This window comes from Gymnogyps californianus, chromosome 5 (genome assembly GCF_018139145.2).
Source record: "Gymnogyps californianus isolate 813 chromosome 5, ASM1813914v2, whole genome shotgun sequence".
NCBI classification, from domain to species: Eukaryota; Metazoa; Chordata; class Aves; order Accipitriformes; family Cathartidae; genus Gymnogyps; species Gymnogyps californianus.
In genome coordinates, this window is record NC_059475.1 from 54,165,543 (window position 1) to 54,183,806 (window position 18,264).

The following is an 18,264-nucleotide window of genomic DNA, read 5'->3' on the forward strand; positions in this document are numbered from 1 at the left end:
AACTATACGTAGGATAAAGTCAGTGTTACATGCTTCTCAGCAACAGTAGAAAAATAGAACCAGTGAAAACCTTTTTACAACTGTAATGGTACTCAAAAGAGAAATGTATTGTTTTACAATGCATCACACAAGACTAGAATTCAAGTTTGGAGGTACCTAAATAAAAATACTATTTTTTTTTAAAAAACACTATGTACAATTGAAGCGTAAACAAGTTTTACAAAGTACTGGTTATGCAGGTTGTAGAAAAAACACTTGCATAGGACATGAAGTCAGTTTAAGAAAGTTTTCTGAGCCTTTAGCGTTGAAGGCACTTGACTCTATACCAGTAACAACACAAGGACAAGAAACAAAACCGTAACATTGCCGAAGGCAGGGCTACCTTCTGGCAGTACACATAGTTACAGAAACCCCAAATATGGTTTTACAATTCTCTCCCTCAGCTGTTCCCTGCATTCAGCAGAGCTCAGCACCACCTCTACCATAGAAGCACATAATTATTAGAAAACACAACAGTGCCTCAAACAGCATGAGTATTCTTTGAAAACAAAACAAAAGAAAAGAAAACATAACAAACAAACCCCCCAAACCCCCCAAAAACCCCACCAAACCCAAACCAAAGAAACCCGTAAGACAAACATTTGGGACATTCCAGGACCAAAACCCAAGGCTTACAAGTACAGGTGGCCACAGCCTTAACTTTCAGAAATAAAACTCCTCAAGAACAGGAAAAATACAAGAAGAAACTGCCAATCAACACAGCAGTTATTAATACACAACTACAGTAACTCTGTGGAACAACAAAACAATTCAAAGGAAGAATCTGTTTCAGGAATTAAGTTATTCATCCATATATTAAGGAAAAGAGGAGGGGGACAGGGAAAGGGGAGTAAGAAGTTTTTGCATGTTGCTCACTAAATGAAAGTCTGAGCTCTCTCTTTAATAGAAGGAGCACGAGTCTTCCTCACTCAAGAAAACTTAATGTTCATACCTCTATCCTCAAGCAAAATTAGTCAGTAATCTGTTATCTCCATCACATTTACAGGAGGAAAAGATGTTAATTTCCAGCCTAATCTGAAAGTGTTTCATGTAAACAAGGAGCTTCTGCACCAAAGTTTCAGTAGAGCGAGAACAACAGGAAGTAGCAGGTAGCACAGGTACATGTTTTCTACGAGTGAGATGTAGTATGAACACGAGCTTCTGAATAATGCTTCCATGAAGAATAAAGATGGTCTCTCTCTCCCCTCCCTCTGCACCATCCAGCTAAGCAGGAAATCCTACGCTGGAGTACAAAAATACAGTTCCAGTAGTTTGACAAATCCTTCTTTTCCGCTTCAAATCAGCTGCCCTTAGCTGCTATCTTCTTCCCAACTCAAAATATACAAGTGAAAATGCAGATTGTCTATCTGGCCTGATTGTCTTTGTGGCCTCAGAAGGACTTGTTTTTTATTTTGCACCTACTTTTAAACACTTTATTCTCTTTTTAATACTGCTCAGCTTCTGAGACTTCAGAAGCAATTTTGTATTCTAAAATGCAGACATGTCCCCCCCGCAAGGCATTTCTCACCAGCTTATTCCAAAGCCAAAGCATTTCATGATTTCCCTCAAGCCATAACCTCAAAACTTCTCAGTCTACATCAGCCACATCCTCACAAATTTCAAGCTTAAAAGTTACATCTGTAGATTTTAGCCCCATCTCTGTCCAGACACACAGTGCAACATCAAACTATGGTAACTAAAATAGTTTTCTCAAAGTACATCTATCAATTTTAGGTAAAAATAAATTATTCAGAACAGTAAGTCTTCTGAGGACAGCTATGACTTCGTAATTAAGCTACGAACATGCATGTGACACAAGTGAGGGGAGTTTCAGGGTTTGTGTGTGATGAAAGTTAATGCTTCTAGTGCTGGTGAGCATGAGACCCCAGTGTCTGGTTAGAGCTACGCAGTCAGACAGCACTGTGCTCAAATCTTCAGAAGAAACCCAACGAACCTCAGCCCCTAACCCGCAGCAGCACCATCCCCCCACTGACACCTTCTTGCATTTAACAATGTTCTACACTGCAGTCCCATGGAAACACTACACACTGGTGATGAGGCCAGGACCACCAAGTGGCTTGACTGTGGTCAAAAAAATAGATTAAAGAGGCTGTCAGAGGAAGAAAACCCCAAACGTCTCCCGGCACCTACAAGACATCACCTGCGCAGTTTAGCTAAGTTTCTCCTCCAATTCTACACCACGCCTTCCATGGCTGCATCTCAAAAGGAGTGTCTGCAGAGCTTTCACAGAAGCAGGTGGCCTACAGATGTGTATGCAGGAAGCATTAGGATTTGTTGGTTCAAACACCCATATCTTCATTTACCTAGAAGCTATTTGGTAGTTTGGAAGTGCAGTATTCAATATATTTCAATAACATTGTAGTGTTGTTACCAGGCCTTGCATACTTTAGTGAAATAGGTTAGGTAAGAAATCTGCCATCAACTAAAACTCAACTTGCAGCAAGATTTCTGTTTAAATAGTATTAAGCATTTTGAACTGCAGGAAACAACTCAATCTAACCTTAAAGTAGTCCCTAGGTCGCACTTGGGATTAAAGTTTTCTACTACAGGGAAATTCTTCATTACGGAAACTGTATTTAAAAAAAAACCCAAACAGGCCTTTACCAGTAATCACTACACTGCAGTGGCATCAGATCCCTATCCTAAATGCAATGAATCTGTGGTAAAAACTGCACGGTAAGTATTAAGGATGCACTCAATAATTATAACCATTACACTCAGCACATTGCTTAACCCCAACCCAGGGGCAGGGAGCCAGCCCAGAGCACTATCATTCCCTCTTCATATCATGTTAATAGATGAATCTCATTTCCGTGCTTTAAAAAAGCAAAGTCAGGAAATGGAAGTGTAATGTAAGAGTGCTACAGCTTTGCACATTTCATGATGCTAGAGCAGTTACTCTTCACTTTGACTTTGTTCACAGCACAGCTGCAATTATGAAGTCAGCAACACTTCAGATCAGGTAAGGAACACTGAACGACGTCACTAAGAGTGAAGCCCTTTTTTAATCATAGGCAGGAGAAAGCAAGGCAATGAGCAGTCACCTCGGCACCTCTGTTGGAGAGGGAACCCTCAAGTGGAGGGCTACCATTCAGGCAACAGCGAAGACACTCTGCCTTGTCTTCCTGACACTCCAGGATTTAGCATGAATCCTCAACTCCCGTCTTCACGTATCCCATGTATGGGTAGCTGGAAGAACAAATTATTACTATCATTTTTACAGTATTTCTAGATTTATTTCTGCATGGGCAAATGAACAATGCTAGTCTGTCTAATAAGTGCTTCTGGGTGATCATGGAGTTCTCCATGGTCACAGCTGAACCAGAAAGCAAACAGAATCAGACTGTCAGATCCCAGTGAATTTCACTGAAATTTGGACTCCTAAATATCCCCCTGGACTCTTAAAAACCCAAATATAATTCTTGAAGTGGGCTTGCTATATAAGGATAAGACCAGCTGCCAGAACTTTTCAAACAAAACATTAGACTGGATTCTTGCCGTAGTCGTAAAAAAATCAGGAAGATTTCAGATCTAAACAAACAAAAAAATCTAACTAAAAATGTAGTATTTTGATGTGCTGTTCTTTGGAATTCCTATAATTAAAAAATAAATGCATTGTTACTATCTCATAAGAAAATACATTTCATAATGTGCAACCCGATGCACATAGGGAATTGGCAGGCGAAAGGGAAAATGCAAAAGTATGAAAATACTTTAAGTCCTTTAAATGTGACAATAAAGTTTAACATATTAGTACAAAACTAATACACTAAAATAGATGTACAGGTGCAAAAGGCTACCAGGTTGTAGAAAAAAGGTACCAGCTTTTTTTTTTTAAAGGCTTAATTAAATTTGCTCAAAAAAATATTTCCCACAAAATAAAACCAGAAGCAGCATTAAAAACAAACTGATAACATGCTGTCTCTAATAAAGCAATGTATGTACAAAAGAAGTGAGCAAAGCTGAATTTATCTGCTGGCATGAATGAATTTGTCTGACAGAAGTCAGGCCAAAAGCTGCAAAGAATGGGATGTTTACAACTCTTAGGCACAGAGAAATAGTGGAGGTTGCTTTCATAGGGCAGATTTTTTATACAGGAAGTCTGGTTTGTTTGGAGACCTCCTTCCTCTGCTTACTGCATCTTCCCTTTCCAAATCTGCATTTCTCTGTGCTCCATGTTCCACCGGCTCATCTGCCAGTCTCCTACTGGGTCTCTCTTCTTGCATTTCAGAGGTGTATGCAGAGAGCGAAGGTCTGTTGGAGGTCAGCCCATAGGTTAAATCGGTTTCCATTTTTGTTCTTCCCCTGATGTGAACCGGGCCATTACCAGCATTTTCCTGGGTAGCCAACGCCAAGTCCAGTCGCTGGGGAGGTTGTTCTAAGACATCGAGGTGTATTGGCTCATTCTTTTGTCTGTGCTGATGCCCATCTTGGGAGAGCAGGTATTCCCTCCTAGAATCCTCTTGCTTTTTAGGAGATATCTGGGAAGGTAGATAGGCTGACTTTAAGCCACTTGGTGATGCCTTATTGTGGCTATACAAATCTGGGCCAAAATATATGCCTTGTGAAGGTGAAGGACTGTGCCTGTTGGGTGCTGGAGTAGAGGGTCTGCACGCAGCATTAGAGAAGTCATAGAAGTCAGGATATTCCTGCTGATTTTCTCGAGCATCTATTTTTTGCTCTATTGCATGTTTCTTTCGAGAAGTGGGCATGTGTCTGTTCTGAATACATGAAATGTGCTGGGGTGGACCGGGCCCTACCTCTGTAACCGTCTGGCTTAATTCTGTGTCGACCGTGAGCTCTGGTAATCTTCTGTCTTTTAAAGACATTGCTGACACACCCATTGCGATATCTGGCATCAGTTCATTTAGCAAGGGCTGAGTACACTGGAAAAGAAAAGAAATTGGTCCATGGAAACAAAGCAAAAGCTAAACACAAACTATTTAAGATGGTTTCTCTAATTCAAAACAGCATTTTCCTAATCTACCTTTGCCTAGACCAACCTTGGCCTACAAGTTTCCTACACTGTTTAAAGAACACACGTATCCTCCAACCTTCACCTTCCTGCTAGCTTAGGACAACTTCCTTCCTTCATGAAGCTGTTGTGCCACAACAATAGTTCCTTCTTAAACACATCTTGTCTTGAATATGCAGTAAATGACAATGTACTGTTAAACTCTCAAAAGGTATGCCTGCTTTAAGCCACTTGCAATTATAAAACTAAACAAGGTACTCAGTACAGAACTTAACAAATGGTTTGTTACAGCATAGAGTTCCAGTGCAGGGAAGCCACGAAACACGTATTTCAGCACTATAGATGCAACCCTTCTGTTTCTATTTCATATTTTAAAGTAAGTTAATTGCAGGCACACGTGTGTATGCATGACAGCCTCAGGGCTTGGAGGGGAGCATCAGTTACAGTGCTGACTGGATCCACAAAGTGCATGGAAGTTGTTGCATGGCATTCTTCTCGCCTACACCTATAAGCAATCCTGCAATGAGACAAGCATATTACAGTCTTCCAGACAGAAGAGTTACTTGTGTTTGTAATTTCTAATGAAAGCAATTTTAGTAGTCATTGATTACTAGTAACTCACAAATTGCAGAAAGAATACAGAACAAAAATATCACCCATATTAAGTCTATGCTTCTCCTTGTGTTTTTATAGAAACATTCTAGCAGAAACATTTCTAATGTGAAAAAGATCGCTATATGGTTTCCTTAGCGAAGTCAGTATTGATCGAGAGAGAGACGTGCCACAAAACCCACCCTTGAACAAACAATGGCAAACAATTCTAATTTAAAGTTAAATATTTTAACCTAAAATATAAAAAGGAGTGCAATATATTTAGGACAATCGCTAAAGGAAAAAAATAAATTAAAAAAATCCATGTTTCCATTCAGAACTCCAGATCACATCTGCATCTAAAGAACAGGTTTTCAGTCTGACGCAACTGTGCACTGAAACAGTTTTTTCACTGCAGAAATAAATTACCAAATTCTTTATTTAGCATTTCATGTACTACACAAAGCTATCTCTTTGTCCAGGATGTCATAGTTCATTGTTTTAATTGCATCATATTGTAGTTCAGGAACTATGATTGTCTTTAAATGCTGTAACGAACCCCTTTGTATTTGCAATTACCAATTTCTGCTTGCCTATTTATTTTAAAACCTTTTTCACAGCTGTAAGGCCTTCACATTCTCCACAGGTTCCCTTTATATACATCTGTTTACTTCAGGACTACTTACCTGTGAATAGCCAAAATATCATCACTACTTCTACCTGTGAATTACTGCATGCAGTCCACTACTGAAGCTGACTTACGCTTTGTTTTAATGTAGAGCAAACTATATTATTTTAGAAGATCTGAGAGTCCCACCTGCCCCTCCAAAATGCTCCTGCCGCTGCAACATTCATTCTCCCAGGGATTAGGGCATGCCTTTGAGATGCAGAATGCTGACAGCCAGTTTGGTAGAAAGTTCTTCTCCTAATCGACAAAGCTGCTCTTTTATTTAACAAAGCCAAGTTACTTCATCATGAGAATTCTCTCCAGCTCCTCTCTATAAGCTACTTTGAGTGGCCAGAGATAGGGAGAAGAGGAGAAATCATAATACTTACTACTTGCTTCTCGGCTGCCATCACTGCTGCTGCTGCAGCCACTGTTTGTCTCCCCAGACCTGTAGTGTTAGTGCAATCAGGAGGTGCTGCTTTAACACTGGGCAAGTAGACAGGCGGTGCAGCTTTGGGAGCGGTTCGGGAGTGGAATAGTGAGTGATTACACGGGTAAGAAAAGGAACGGGAGGGATGTTGACTTGGCACCCTTTGTTTCCAGCCCACTTTGAACTGGTTATGAATAGGAGTTGCTGGTGGGTGGTATGGAGGTGGAGGAGGGGGCAATGGTGGATGGAAGGCCACAAAAGAGTCCAGTTCTGTAAACATGGTTTCTGCAGTGGGAGTGCTGTTAACGCGACATCGTCCAGACTGTCTCATTGTCAGGAGTGGGCTTTCATCCCCAAATCGCTCATCAGGAAAGAATTTGTGAGGATTCTGCAAAGGAAAAAACCCAGCATGTAACAAAACAAAGTAGGAAGTCATCTAGAAAAATATCCTAAACTAACATGCATTGGAACTAGAAATCTGCTAGTGCTGTAAAAGGCTAGTTGTGCCACCTAAAACCTCACCAACACTCAAGGTGATTACAGCTACCACGGAATAAAGATTTTGTTTGTTTGTTTGTTTAAGAACAAGACAAGAAGCATCAGATTCACTGTGTGAATAAGGTGACCAAATGCATTTGCTTTAACAGCAGCGTACAAACAGAAGTGGGATTTCCAATTTCCCCGTCCTGATATGTACTATGCAGATCTACTGTATTAGTTCAGAGTTTTTCTCCTCTCTGATTCAAGAATAAATCATAATCTAGATTTTTAGTTATGGTTTGACTGTTCTCATTAACTGCCTCTTCAGCAGATTTTTTTTGTCCCCAAAAATCTGTGGCAGTAAGAGCACCCTGAATGGCAACAACTCTTGAGAAAAATATTTATACATTGCACTTAGACATTTATAAAATCACATACATCAAATGCAACAGTCTCACTGTAATTTGCACCTGGACAGTTCTAAAGTTATGCAGGCGTTTCAAAGCATTTTTGCACCTGCCTGTGCACACAAAGTAGTTCTCTTATTGCAGATTACACATTCAAGTCCATTCATAAGCAGAACAGAATCAAAGCATTTGTGGTCTTATACAGCAATTTTTCATACCTGCAGAAGTTCAGCAGCAGCATCAGAAAGTCCGAATTCCCGCAGCACACGAATCTGAATCTCATAACTGACTGTGGCGCCTTCTCCACAATTAAGAGCATATGCTCGTTGCACCTGCTCAGTATGACGCAGCTCCTGCAGCCGTTTGATCATCTCTTTTACAACGAGGAGATTGGGAACTGGAGGGATAATAGAGAACGGAATGGGGATAACAGATTATTTTTTGAACTGTGAGACAATAAGTTTGATTGCAATGGTTAGATGTAATTCTGAAGGGAAAAAAAATCTAACATCAGGCTGGCCTGGCGCCCCTTTTTTTTTTTTTTTTAAAAAAGCAGCATTCTGCCAAGAGCAGTTCGACTTACACATGTTCCTTGGAGCATCATTAAGCCACATGGGATAACACACGTATCATACAAATGGTAAAGACATATACCATTTTTCCAGCTTCTGCTAGAATGAGCCACAAATACAGCCTTCTTTGTAAACCCCTTATGATGCAGGAATTTCATAATTTGAGGTGGGAGCAGGATATCTTAAATAACAACTGAATGTTCCCTCATGAATTCTACAGGCCAAGAATTCATTGATTTTTTTGGCATACACTTCATACTTCTAGTGGAATTCTATAATCACAAGACCATAATACCAGTATGTAACTACAGAATGTAACTACAGAAAGGGCATTCTAAAGAAGTTACACAAACTGTAAGCCAACACAAGCCTGTTAAAATTATGTTGTTTTAGGCAGCCATATCAAAATAATTTTTAAAAAAGCTTTCCAAAAGGAAATAATGTATAATTTGGGCTATTTATCCTGTTGCAAAACTTCTCATGCCACTTCTTGCTGCTATTTGATGATGAATGATATTTCTCTGTGGTCCTTCTGTCCTTAGGAAAACGTGCATATCACAAGTGAAGACAAATCCAGATCTCTGAATACATAAGTCCAGGCATCTGATCCTTTACCAGCTTTACAAGCATTATATATTACCATGACCAGATGTCTGTAATGAAAGCTCATAAAAATTAAATGGATCAGACAGCAAGAGCAGTGTGACAAGACATTTGCATTACAGAGGAGGAGAAAACCCAACACCATGCAACTACAACTGGTCCCAATTTCACAAAGTTTACATTGGTATATGAAGGATAAGTGTAAGTAGTGCAAAATATTTCCCTCCCCCCAAATTGATTTCCTGTACTAGGAAAAAAGAGAAAAATAATCAATTTATCCAGTCTTCAAGGCTTAGAAATAAGTCCTCCACGCTACCATCCACACACTTCAATTGTTCTGAAAAATCCTGCTTTGGCAGCCAGATGTTTAGCTACAACCAGCATTTTGCTAACACTGAAAAAAGAGGATTTTAGAAAAGTTTGAAGCAGTTCCCCAAACTAGCAGGCATAAAAATGATCTAAGTTTTTCATTAAAAAGTGCTATCTTCTCAAACCCAGGTTTGTTTCTGGTTTTTTACTATTATTCATGTGAAACACACGGAAGAGCGATTACACATATAAAAACACAATTCTCTCAAGTCAGTTGCAGGATTTCTAATTCAAACTGAAACTGGAAAATACCGAAGGAAACCAATTACCTGCAGAACCTAGCCTCAAAGTAGAACAGACTTCAGCAGAGGTTGAACTCATTTTACAACAGTGTTGCAAGAAGAGCACTAAGACATGCTGCCAATAGCGTTTATGCAAATATAGTCCACGGGCTGTGGGTACAAGGAAGATGCAAGCGACAGATAGAGAATACCTGAGCTGTAAAGAACCCCCTGTTCTAAGAGCCTGGCCTAAGGGGCACGGAGGTAATGTCTCCCTCCGGCAGTTCCTGTGCTCCATGTATGCTTTGGGATAGATTACTGTACAAGTTATAGGTTTGGTACATGCCTGAATCTCCTCAAATTAATTGGGCTCCATCTACCCTTCCTCGCACAAGGCATTGCCAAAACAATCAATTTTTTTGCTTAATTACAGAACTAAGCAAAGCAGGCAGTTACCAGGACACAATACCTGTGCTCCAACTACTGGCCAGGCTCAGAGCTCACATCCATGCTCAACGGGCTGGCAATAATTCCTATGTATTAAATTGTACAGAATCAAGCTGTAGTGGAGTTTCAGATTGGTCAAGATGTCTCATGTTTGCCAACAGAGCCAGATTTTTTCAGAACACTAGAACTTTTGCAAAACATTGGAGACCTTTGAGAACCTGTTTCCGTTCTCAACTTCTTTGGAAGCTAAGATCAAGCAAAGTGTTATCAAAGTCACATCTTACGATGAAATACATTACAATCAATTCATGGCGAGTATATTTATGCTTTTCTGTAGGGGAGGGGAAGTCCGAGTACTGTAATGTACTGCTGAGATGCCACAGCTGTAAGTTTCTAAACAAACAATTAGTACTTTCATCAAATTACAGAAGTTTTCAGAAGCTCCTTTTAGGCTTTCTCTCTTCCCAAATCACAAGAAACAAATAGATCAAAACCATTCCACAAGCCTTCCTAGAAAACTTACTACAGTGCTTAACTAAACAGTGTTTCAAATCTTCCTAACACCTCAACTTAAATTCTGTTGCAGCAATTTACACCTATTATTTTTGTCCTGGCTCTACTATCTGTAAGAACAATTTATCTACTTCCTTTCAATGTAGTTAACTGAAGGGAGACATAATTGATATACAGAGAGCTTATAAATGGGGAATGAGGAGTGGTGGAGAGAGGAAGATGACTGTTTTCTTGGTGGCATGTCATCTTTATTGCTTTTCTACAGACTACCAAATTGATCCATATCTACTGAAATGTGATACTTTGATCTAAAAATGGATGCCAAAAGTTTATGCAAGTTTAACGAAAGACTGCATAAGCTCATGGATTAAAAATGCATTTAAAATTACCAACCACACAGAAACACCATCCACCATAGGACATCTGAGCTGCAAATGCTTGAAGAGCGCACAGAATTTTACAGAGCATTATTTTATGTGTTTTTTTTCTGCTACAATTTCCTTATGCGCTCACTTCTGGTGATTGCTGGAATAAGGATACTAGACTAGACAGACAAATCCTTGACCTGACCCAGTATGGCCATTTAAAGGGCTAAACACAACGCTCCATCTGAGACCAAATTACTTCACGTCTTGTGCCACATTTGTTTTTGTATTTTAGCATGACGGTTGCTCTTTATGGAATTGTATAATGTTGACTTTCAGGCTTTTCTCCACAGAGCTTCCCTCAGCCATCCTGTATGCACACAGCTGCCTACACCTACATAAGCACAATGCTTCCCACTTTCTTCACTGAATTTAATCTTGGTCATTTAGCCATCTAATCCTGCCCTCCAAAACATCCACTGACCCTCCCAACTTGTCATCAGCTGCAAGTTTTGCCAGTGTATTCTCTATGCACACTGAGTATTAATGGGACGAGGGAAAGGTGGGAAGAGCTAGATGCTTTGGGAATCCCACCAGATACATTCTTCCAGTTTTATACCAAAAGATGAAATGCATAAATGACAAAATATATTACAGTAGTTTTATGACTGTATTTCCCTGGCTTGCCTATGGGGAATGTCACATCAAGTATCCTGAAGTCAAGAGAGGCCGTATCTATTTCCACCTATGAAAACTTACTCTGCCACACAAGGAATGAAGTTGGTTTGACTTCAAAGCTAAAGTGGATTTGGTAAACTGGAAAAAAGTGTGTTTTGAGTGCCTACTTCCAACATTCTCCAGCAAACTGAGTTAAGCTGTTATGCTCCCCTGCTTTTTGTTTTTAAAAGAAATCAGTATTTTGCCATTTTCCAGCCTTCTGGATCTTACCCATCTTGGACAACTGGTTGTGGAAAACGGAGAACCACTCTGAGAACAGAGTGCCAGGCTCCAGTAAGTGTTCTACAGTAAGTTTAACCAGTCCAAGGTTTTTCAAATTGCTCAGCTGAAGCAGGTTAAAATATTACCCCCTCCAGTAGCTTACTTTCTAACTACTTACTATGCCATCCAAAAATAGTTAATGTCTTCAGAGTAGACCGAAGCAAAAGGGACTACTGCTGGATGGGAAGAAGCCCAAATGGTGCAGTACTATTCTCTGACGAAATCATAATATTCAATAATTCACATTCACTCTCCCCAGCCCCAAGCCCCCATCCACTCACACGAGCGAATCGGCATTGCAAGTGATCTAGCAGCCTTACCTGGGATCTCATTGGCTATAACTGAAGGAGGACTGGACTGGTTAGTACTAACTTGCTGGTGGGTAATCATATGACAGCACTGCGGCACCGCGTTGTTTACCATGTAAAGGGTGTCGGGCACATTGGACATTCGGACCATCCTCAAACGAACGAGATCGGTTTGTTCCACCATCATCTCATCCAGTACTGACTGCAACGACAGCCATTAGAGCCCTCATGAAGGCACTGCACACACATACCCATCGGGACCTGCTGCAAACGCAGTCCCGAGGCCACAAGTCTAGCAATGTCTAAACCATAACTTTTCCAGGTCCTAAACAGTATTTGGCTTTTCCACAGCATTTTCTATTCCATTTTCCAGTCATGATCAGAGTTGAGCTTCAGAGCTAAGAGCAGGCAGGTGAATAAAGTTTGGGAAGGTTGCTTTGTTTATTTTGTACCTGTCAGATTAGAAGTAACCTTCTCAAGGCCAGACCCTCTGGACTCTGTCTCAGACAATTACTGCCCATAGGTCTCAACTCTCTGTGCCATTGAGTGAAAGGCACTAGCCTGAAAATGAAATGTGTTTCCCTCTGATGTCTTAAAGAATAGAAGGGGATTTACACATACCCTTTTAAGATTCTCATTTAATGTTAAATGGATTTATTTGAAAAAATGGGAGGCTAACAGGGAAGTAAAAAAAAAAAATCAGAAATTACTCATCCGCAATTTTTGCATTTCACAATAAACAAACTATGAATAGGAGTATAGTTACCAGATAATAAGTATGAGAGTCCTCTCTCTAAGGTTAAACAACTAATGAAGCTTTTAAAAATATTAACAGCATAATATGAAACTGATAGAAACAAGTAAGATTCCTGACAGGAGGGAGGAAATTTAGAATGCACTTTTTACTTTAAGGTTATTACTAAATCACTCCCATACTGTATACCTGAAAACTAAAAGAGTCAAAGCTTTTATCACATGTTCTTTAACACATTTTTGTTAGTTTTAACAATCCAAGATACAAAGACAAAATTTTAACTGGCTAGTCTTCCTTTGCTGCTTTAGTGCCACCTGGTACTCTCTAACCTTTGTGCCCAAAATGCAAAGTAGTTTTATTTCTCCCCTCAAAGAGGATGTCAAAAACTCACACCCTGAGAAAACATTTTCGTTCTTCGGCACAGGGCAAAAGCTCTGAATTGACCAGAGTAGTGGTCAGAGTTTGTAAGCAATGTGGATGTGCACAGCTTCACCTAATCCTCTTGTTCTGCAGTCACCTGCACAGCTGGGACTCACAAGCTCTTGACTTGAGTCAGAGCTGCCTTAAGTGGTGGCATTAGTTAGTGACCTACAAGGCTCCCATTCTGCCAAACAGAATACAGCATGTTTCTGCCCCACACAGAGCCATCTCCACTCTGTCACCAAACGTCACCATCAGAAATGCTACAAGATCTTCAGTTTGACAGTCCTCATGCAAGATAATAAATAGGGAAGCTACTGCCTGAGCAGGACACAAAGGAATTCAGTCAAATTGGACACAAGATATTTATTCCATTTTGCGGAGGATCGAAAGGATTTTGGATATGTTCTGATTGAAACAAGAAGATGAAATATCAGAGTCCTCTGCCGAGTGGAATAGTAGTTCTCCACCCAGCTCTGGTGGGAGCTGGGGAGCCTGAAAGACCTGGCACCACGGTTGCTGACTAGCTGCAAACTGGGACTCTCAGGCTCTCACCTTGCCATCCGCCTGCCAGGAGGGCTGCCGAGGAGCTGGGCCGGCAAACTGGCTGGAAACCAGGGAGGTTTCCCTCAGAACGCTGCTTTGTTTCCGGTGGAATTTCATCAAGATCTGTCTCGCAAACATTTCAATTTCGACAAAAAAAATTTTGTTGAAATTTTTCTGACCCGTTCTAGAGACTTGTGCCTGATGATCAATCTTGTAAGTCTTGTTAAATTGAAAATGTTAGTATTTTAGGCCAGTACATGCAAAGAGAGACAAAACATAACAAAATCTTTCCCTGTTTACAGAACCCCCTGATGACTCCAATTTAACAACAATCAAGTGTTGTTAATGATTATTACCTTCGCCTCCTCCACATATGGCGAGAACAGTCTTGGCCGCACATATATTCCAGCATTTTTTTGCCGTAGCCAGGCATTTGACTTTCCACCTTCTGACGTTGGTAGCATGTCTGAAGGAGGAGTACTAATCAGGCCTCTCTTCATCTTTAAGAATCAAGAAAGAGTTTTATGGTTTTTTAAATATAAATATGGGAAAAACTTACGAGAAATGCATTTCTTACACTGAATCCTTACACCACTGATTCTTCTTTAGCCTTCTAATAGATTTAAAGAACAGAAAATTTAAGCAGAAAAAGTGTTATACATGTATTACTCTGAGTGATAAAATTTTAGGAGCTAATCCTTAAAAAACCAAACCAAACAAACAAAAAACCAAAACACAAAAAACCAACGCCCCCCCAACCCCACCTGAACATTGTAGAATCTGAAGTAGATTCTACAGAATCCAGAGAGAGTATTTGTATGAGACTACTGACTTACTGCATCACTCAGTACTTCACTATTCATGGGTAAGATGTGCTCAATGCGGACAAAAGGTAAAAGTGGAGAGAGGATCTCTCTCAGCTCCTCAATGTCAAGATCTCTCCTCTTCACTCCTCTTTTGTTCACACTGTGAGCAGTACCACTGAGTAAATTAGGCTCTGTAGGAAGGAACAAGAAATACTAAGTTTACATCAAAAAGTTTAAATAGGAAAGCAGGAGTTACAGGGCTTATAGGAAGTTATAGAAAAGGAAAGAAAATTCTAATTTTAAATCAACAGTGTTTATCAGCATTGTTCCACGAAACTATTTCATGCCTTAAAATCTGATAGGAGGCATCCATAGAGACAGGTTCAGTTCATAGGAGCATGGGTCATTTGCATAGCTGTCAGTTTCAAAAGTGTAAGCCAGGGAGGAAATACAAAAACAGTGTTTGGGGTAAACGTTTATAAAGCTCTACCAAGAGCTATGCTATGAAAACATTTGTACCTCCTGGCTAGCAGTTCCCCCAAGGACTCTCTCCTGCAGCTCCTCTCCCTTTCCCCAGCAGTTTTCAGAGACTTATCTTCTACATTCTACATTTCTTCAGGCCTACATTAAGGCCTGAAGAGTCCACTGGGATAAATTATTCTAGCCTCTTTGTGTAACCCACCTTAGTAACAACTGTGTCAAGCCCATTCAAATTGCTCTCATGGTCGCAGGATACCTATTTGTGCCAAGAGTGGGTATCTTCCTAGAGATTGCAAGATGACAATGTATGACACACTCAGGTCATTCTCCCTCCCCAGTTAACTACCTTCACCTGTATTATAGGTGTTCTGCCCAACCTGAATTTGACTAGCTTCACTCTTTGAGGAAACCTGTCAAACATACCCATCCTCCCTTCAGTACAGGCAGCTCAAGTTTTGGCCAAAGCCCATTACAATTTCTAATGCTTTCTGGTATTTGACTGACACTGCCACATATTCAGAGCTGCAAAATCGGGAGTGTCACTGAGGAATTTAGACCAAACTACTAGACTAAATTTGGCCCTAATCTGACAGAACTTGGCATAGCTCTTATTTCTGCTTTTGCTTATGTTATCTGATGATCCCAGGAAAGAGAAATGAGCTGTTTACTTAATGAACACCACAGACCAGGAAGCTGCACAATTACTCCAAATGAGCAGCTTCTCCACCAGGTCAGGTCTGTTACTGTTGAACTGGCTCCATTACTTTCCAATGTGCCTTAAGACAAACACTTAAAAAAATCCTGTTTTGAAAACAGAAGGTTAATACTTACTTGGGTCACTAAAAGCACATATTTTAACTGACTTTTTGTTGCATTTCATACAACATGTCCGTGACAAAGCAGTTTTATCGCAAGCAGTAGCAGTAGATTTCAAAAACATGGTCAGCCCTCCAAAGACAGTAGCCACGTTAGCACTGCTTTGTTTTCGCACAGGCAGGTTCTTCCCTTTCTGTTCCTCTTGTTGTACTATCTGATTGACACTTCATGGTGGGGATGAACTGCAAGCTATTTGCATTTGTTATTTGGGAAATACATATTTAACCTACTTCCCACATCCAACACATGAGATTGCCCTTGAAGTTACCACTGTAGCAATAATATGCATATGAGCTAATAAAAATACATTTACATCTACTTTAGGAAAAACACTGAGGCCACTTGATGGCTTGTTTCTCACTACCACAGATTTCTGTGGGAGAAACATACTCAAACTGAAGTGAAAGGTTGACACAGTAAACTAAGAATAAGACTACTGTGAGAAGCCTGCATGAGCACAGAAAAGTAAAAGATACTGCAGGGTTTTTTTTATTTGATGAATTAGTTACAAGAAAAATAATTCTTAGACAACAGGAAATCAACCAGACTTAAAAATCAGACAGTCATAGAGGTTGAAAGGACCTCTAGAAGTTTGGTCTGGCCACAACCACCACCCTCTTCCCACACTTCCCCAGGCAGGGTAGAGCAGTTGCCCACGACGACATCCAGTTGGGGTTTGAACAGCTCCAAGGATGGACACCCTGTAACTACTCTGAGCAACCTGTTCCAGTCTCTGACCATCTTTCACAGTTTCTTGTGTTTAAACAGAATTTCCTGTATTTCAGCTAATGCCTCATTGCCTCTCATCCTGTCCTGGGTGCCAAGAGAAGAGTGTGGCTCTATTTTCTTTGCTTCCTGCCATTAGATATTTACAGACTTTGCTAAGATCCCCCCTAAGCCTTTTCTTCTTGAGGCTAAACAATCCCAGCACCCTCAGAATGCCTGCGTTCTTTTTTTTTTTTTTAAAGCTTTTGTTCTCTAAAAGTGCATTTGTTTAGTTTTGACCATACTATGAACAAAGTAGATTAAATTTCCTTAAGTTACAGATTACCCACAAAAATGAACTTCCGTACATTTTGGTTTATTTGGTTTAGTACTGTGTGGTTTACAGGATCCTTACCTCGATCTGCTATTCTCTTCATCAACTGGTGTTCTCCCCATTTAACCAGATATTTAAGAATATCTTGTTCACTTGCCTGGTAGAAAGACAAAGTCAACAATCTGTATATGCTTAGTTTAATGTAACACCAAAAAAAAAAAAAAAAAAAAAAAAAAATCACATACCCAGGTCTTTTACAGCTATAAAGAAACACAATTGTACCAAGAGTGAAGTAAGTATTTGTACTTTATGATCTGTTATACCACTTCCTCCAAATATTTTAAGGGAGTACTACTGGTATATCACCACCGTGATTTCTAGATTCATATCACTTATTGAATTCCTAGGAAGAGGAAAAAAATTTTTCTACAGAAGGAAAAATTTTGTCTAGCATGAAAACTTACAGGTATTAAATTTGAATTATTAAAGTTAATTAAAAGGGGCAGTTCTAACACTGGGTGTTTGGATCTCTTGTTTAACATTACAAATTCAGCATCTGCACAGTCTAGAAAGCTATGAAAATAATCAAACCAACTAAATTATAATCTAGAGAAAGATCTTCAGTAATACTATAAACACAACAACTTTGCTTTGTTCATACCTATATACATGTGCTAACCACTCACCATTTTTAGAGGGGAAAAATCATGAACTGAAAAATTTAAATTTATCTATGTAATTTCTTAACAACTAGAATAGGAAATTTAGTCATAATACACACTGTCATGGAAGATCAACAGTACTGTTACTGTAATTCCTGAAGTGTTTAAAATAAACAAAATTTTTTAAAAAACCACTTTAAAATAATCTCTAACACTTCATACTTTAAAAAAAAAAAGATTAGGATGGATACAATTTAAAAAAAAAAAAAATCCAGTCATCTTTAAGCTGTAAAAGGCTGGTCATCATCATAAAGATATCTCCCCTGAAGAGAAATGGCAGCAAAAATCCACAAGCTTTCTATTAGTTAGTATGGTTTCCTCTCCCTAAAACCACACAATCACTGAAGGAAAGTCACAAAAAAAAAAGAAATTCTGCAATACTCATCAGAAAAGTTTATTTTTTGGGGAGACATAAAAATAATTAAGCCTTCTGAAAGATTACTAGTTTATTAGCTCCCACTGCCCCCAACTAGGATGTATGTTGTTAAAGCAAAAACTACTACCACCACATAATTTTATAAAACACTTAAACATGCAAGGCAAATGTTGGGTTCAGAAATGCTTCGTTTAAAATAATATGCAGCCATTTCTAAACTATTATTAGGCTTCTAAGC

At 39.5% G+C, this 18,264-nt stretch overlaps 1 protein-coding gene across 2 annotated transcripts in view; it reads right to left on the reverse strand.

Moving 5' to 3' along the window:
* Window positions 1-3,370: 3,370 nt before the first annotated feature.
* Window positions 3,371-18,264, reverse strand: part of BTBD7 (BTB domain containing 7) — a 33,169-nt gene continuing 18,275 nt past the window's right edge. Inside the window, exons 4-11 of one of the 2 annotated variants that reach the window (XM_050897818.1) lie at window positions 17,010-17,085; window positions 14,564-14,724; window positions 14,084-14,227; window positions 13,737-13,850; window positions 12,020-12,209; window positions 7,829-8,007; window positions 6,683-7,111; window positions 3,371-4,946 (exon numbers count right to left, since the gene is read on the reverse strand). In XM_050897818.1, the coding sequence (XP_050753775.1) occupies window positions 4,134-4,946; window positions 6,683-7,111; window positions 7,829-8,007; window positions 12,020-12,209; window positions 13,737-13,850; window positions 14,084-14,227; window positions 14,564-14,724; window positions 17,010-17,085 (2,106 nt within the window). In that variant the 3' untranslated portion in view covers window positions 3,371-4,133. The remainder of the gene's footprint in view (window positions 4,947-6,682; window positions 7,112-7,828; window positions 8,008-12,019; window positions 12,210-13,736; window positions 13,851-14,083; window positions 14,228-14,563; window positions 14,725-17,009; window positions 17,086-18,264) is intronic. The other variant, XM_050897819.1, reaches the window with a different exon arrangement.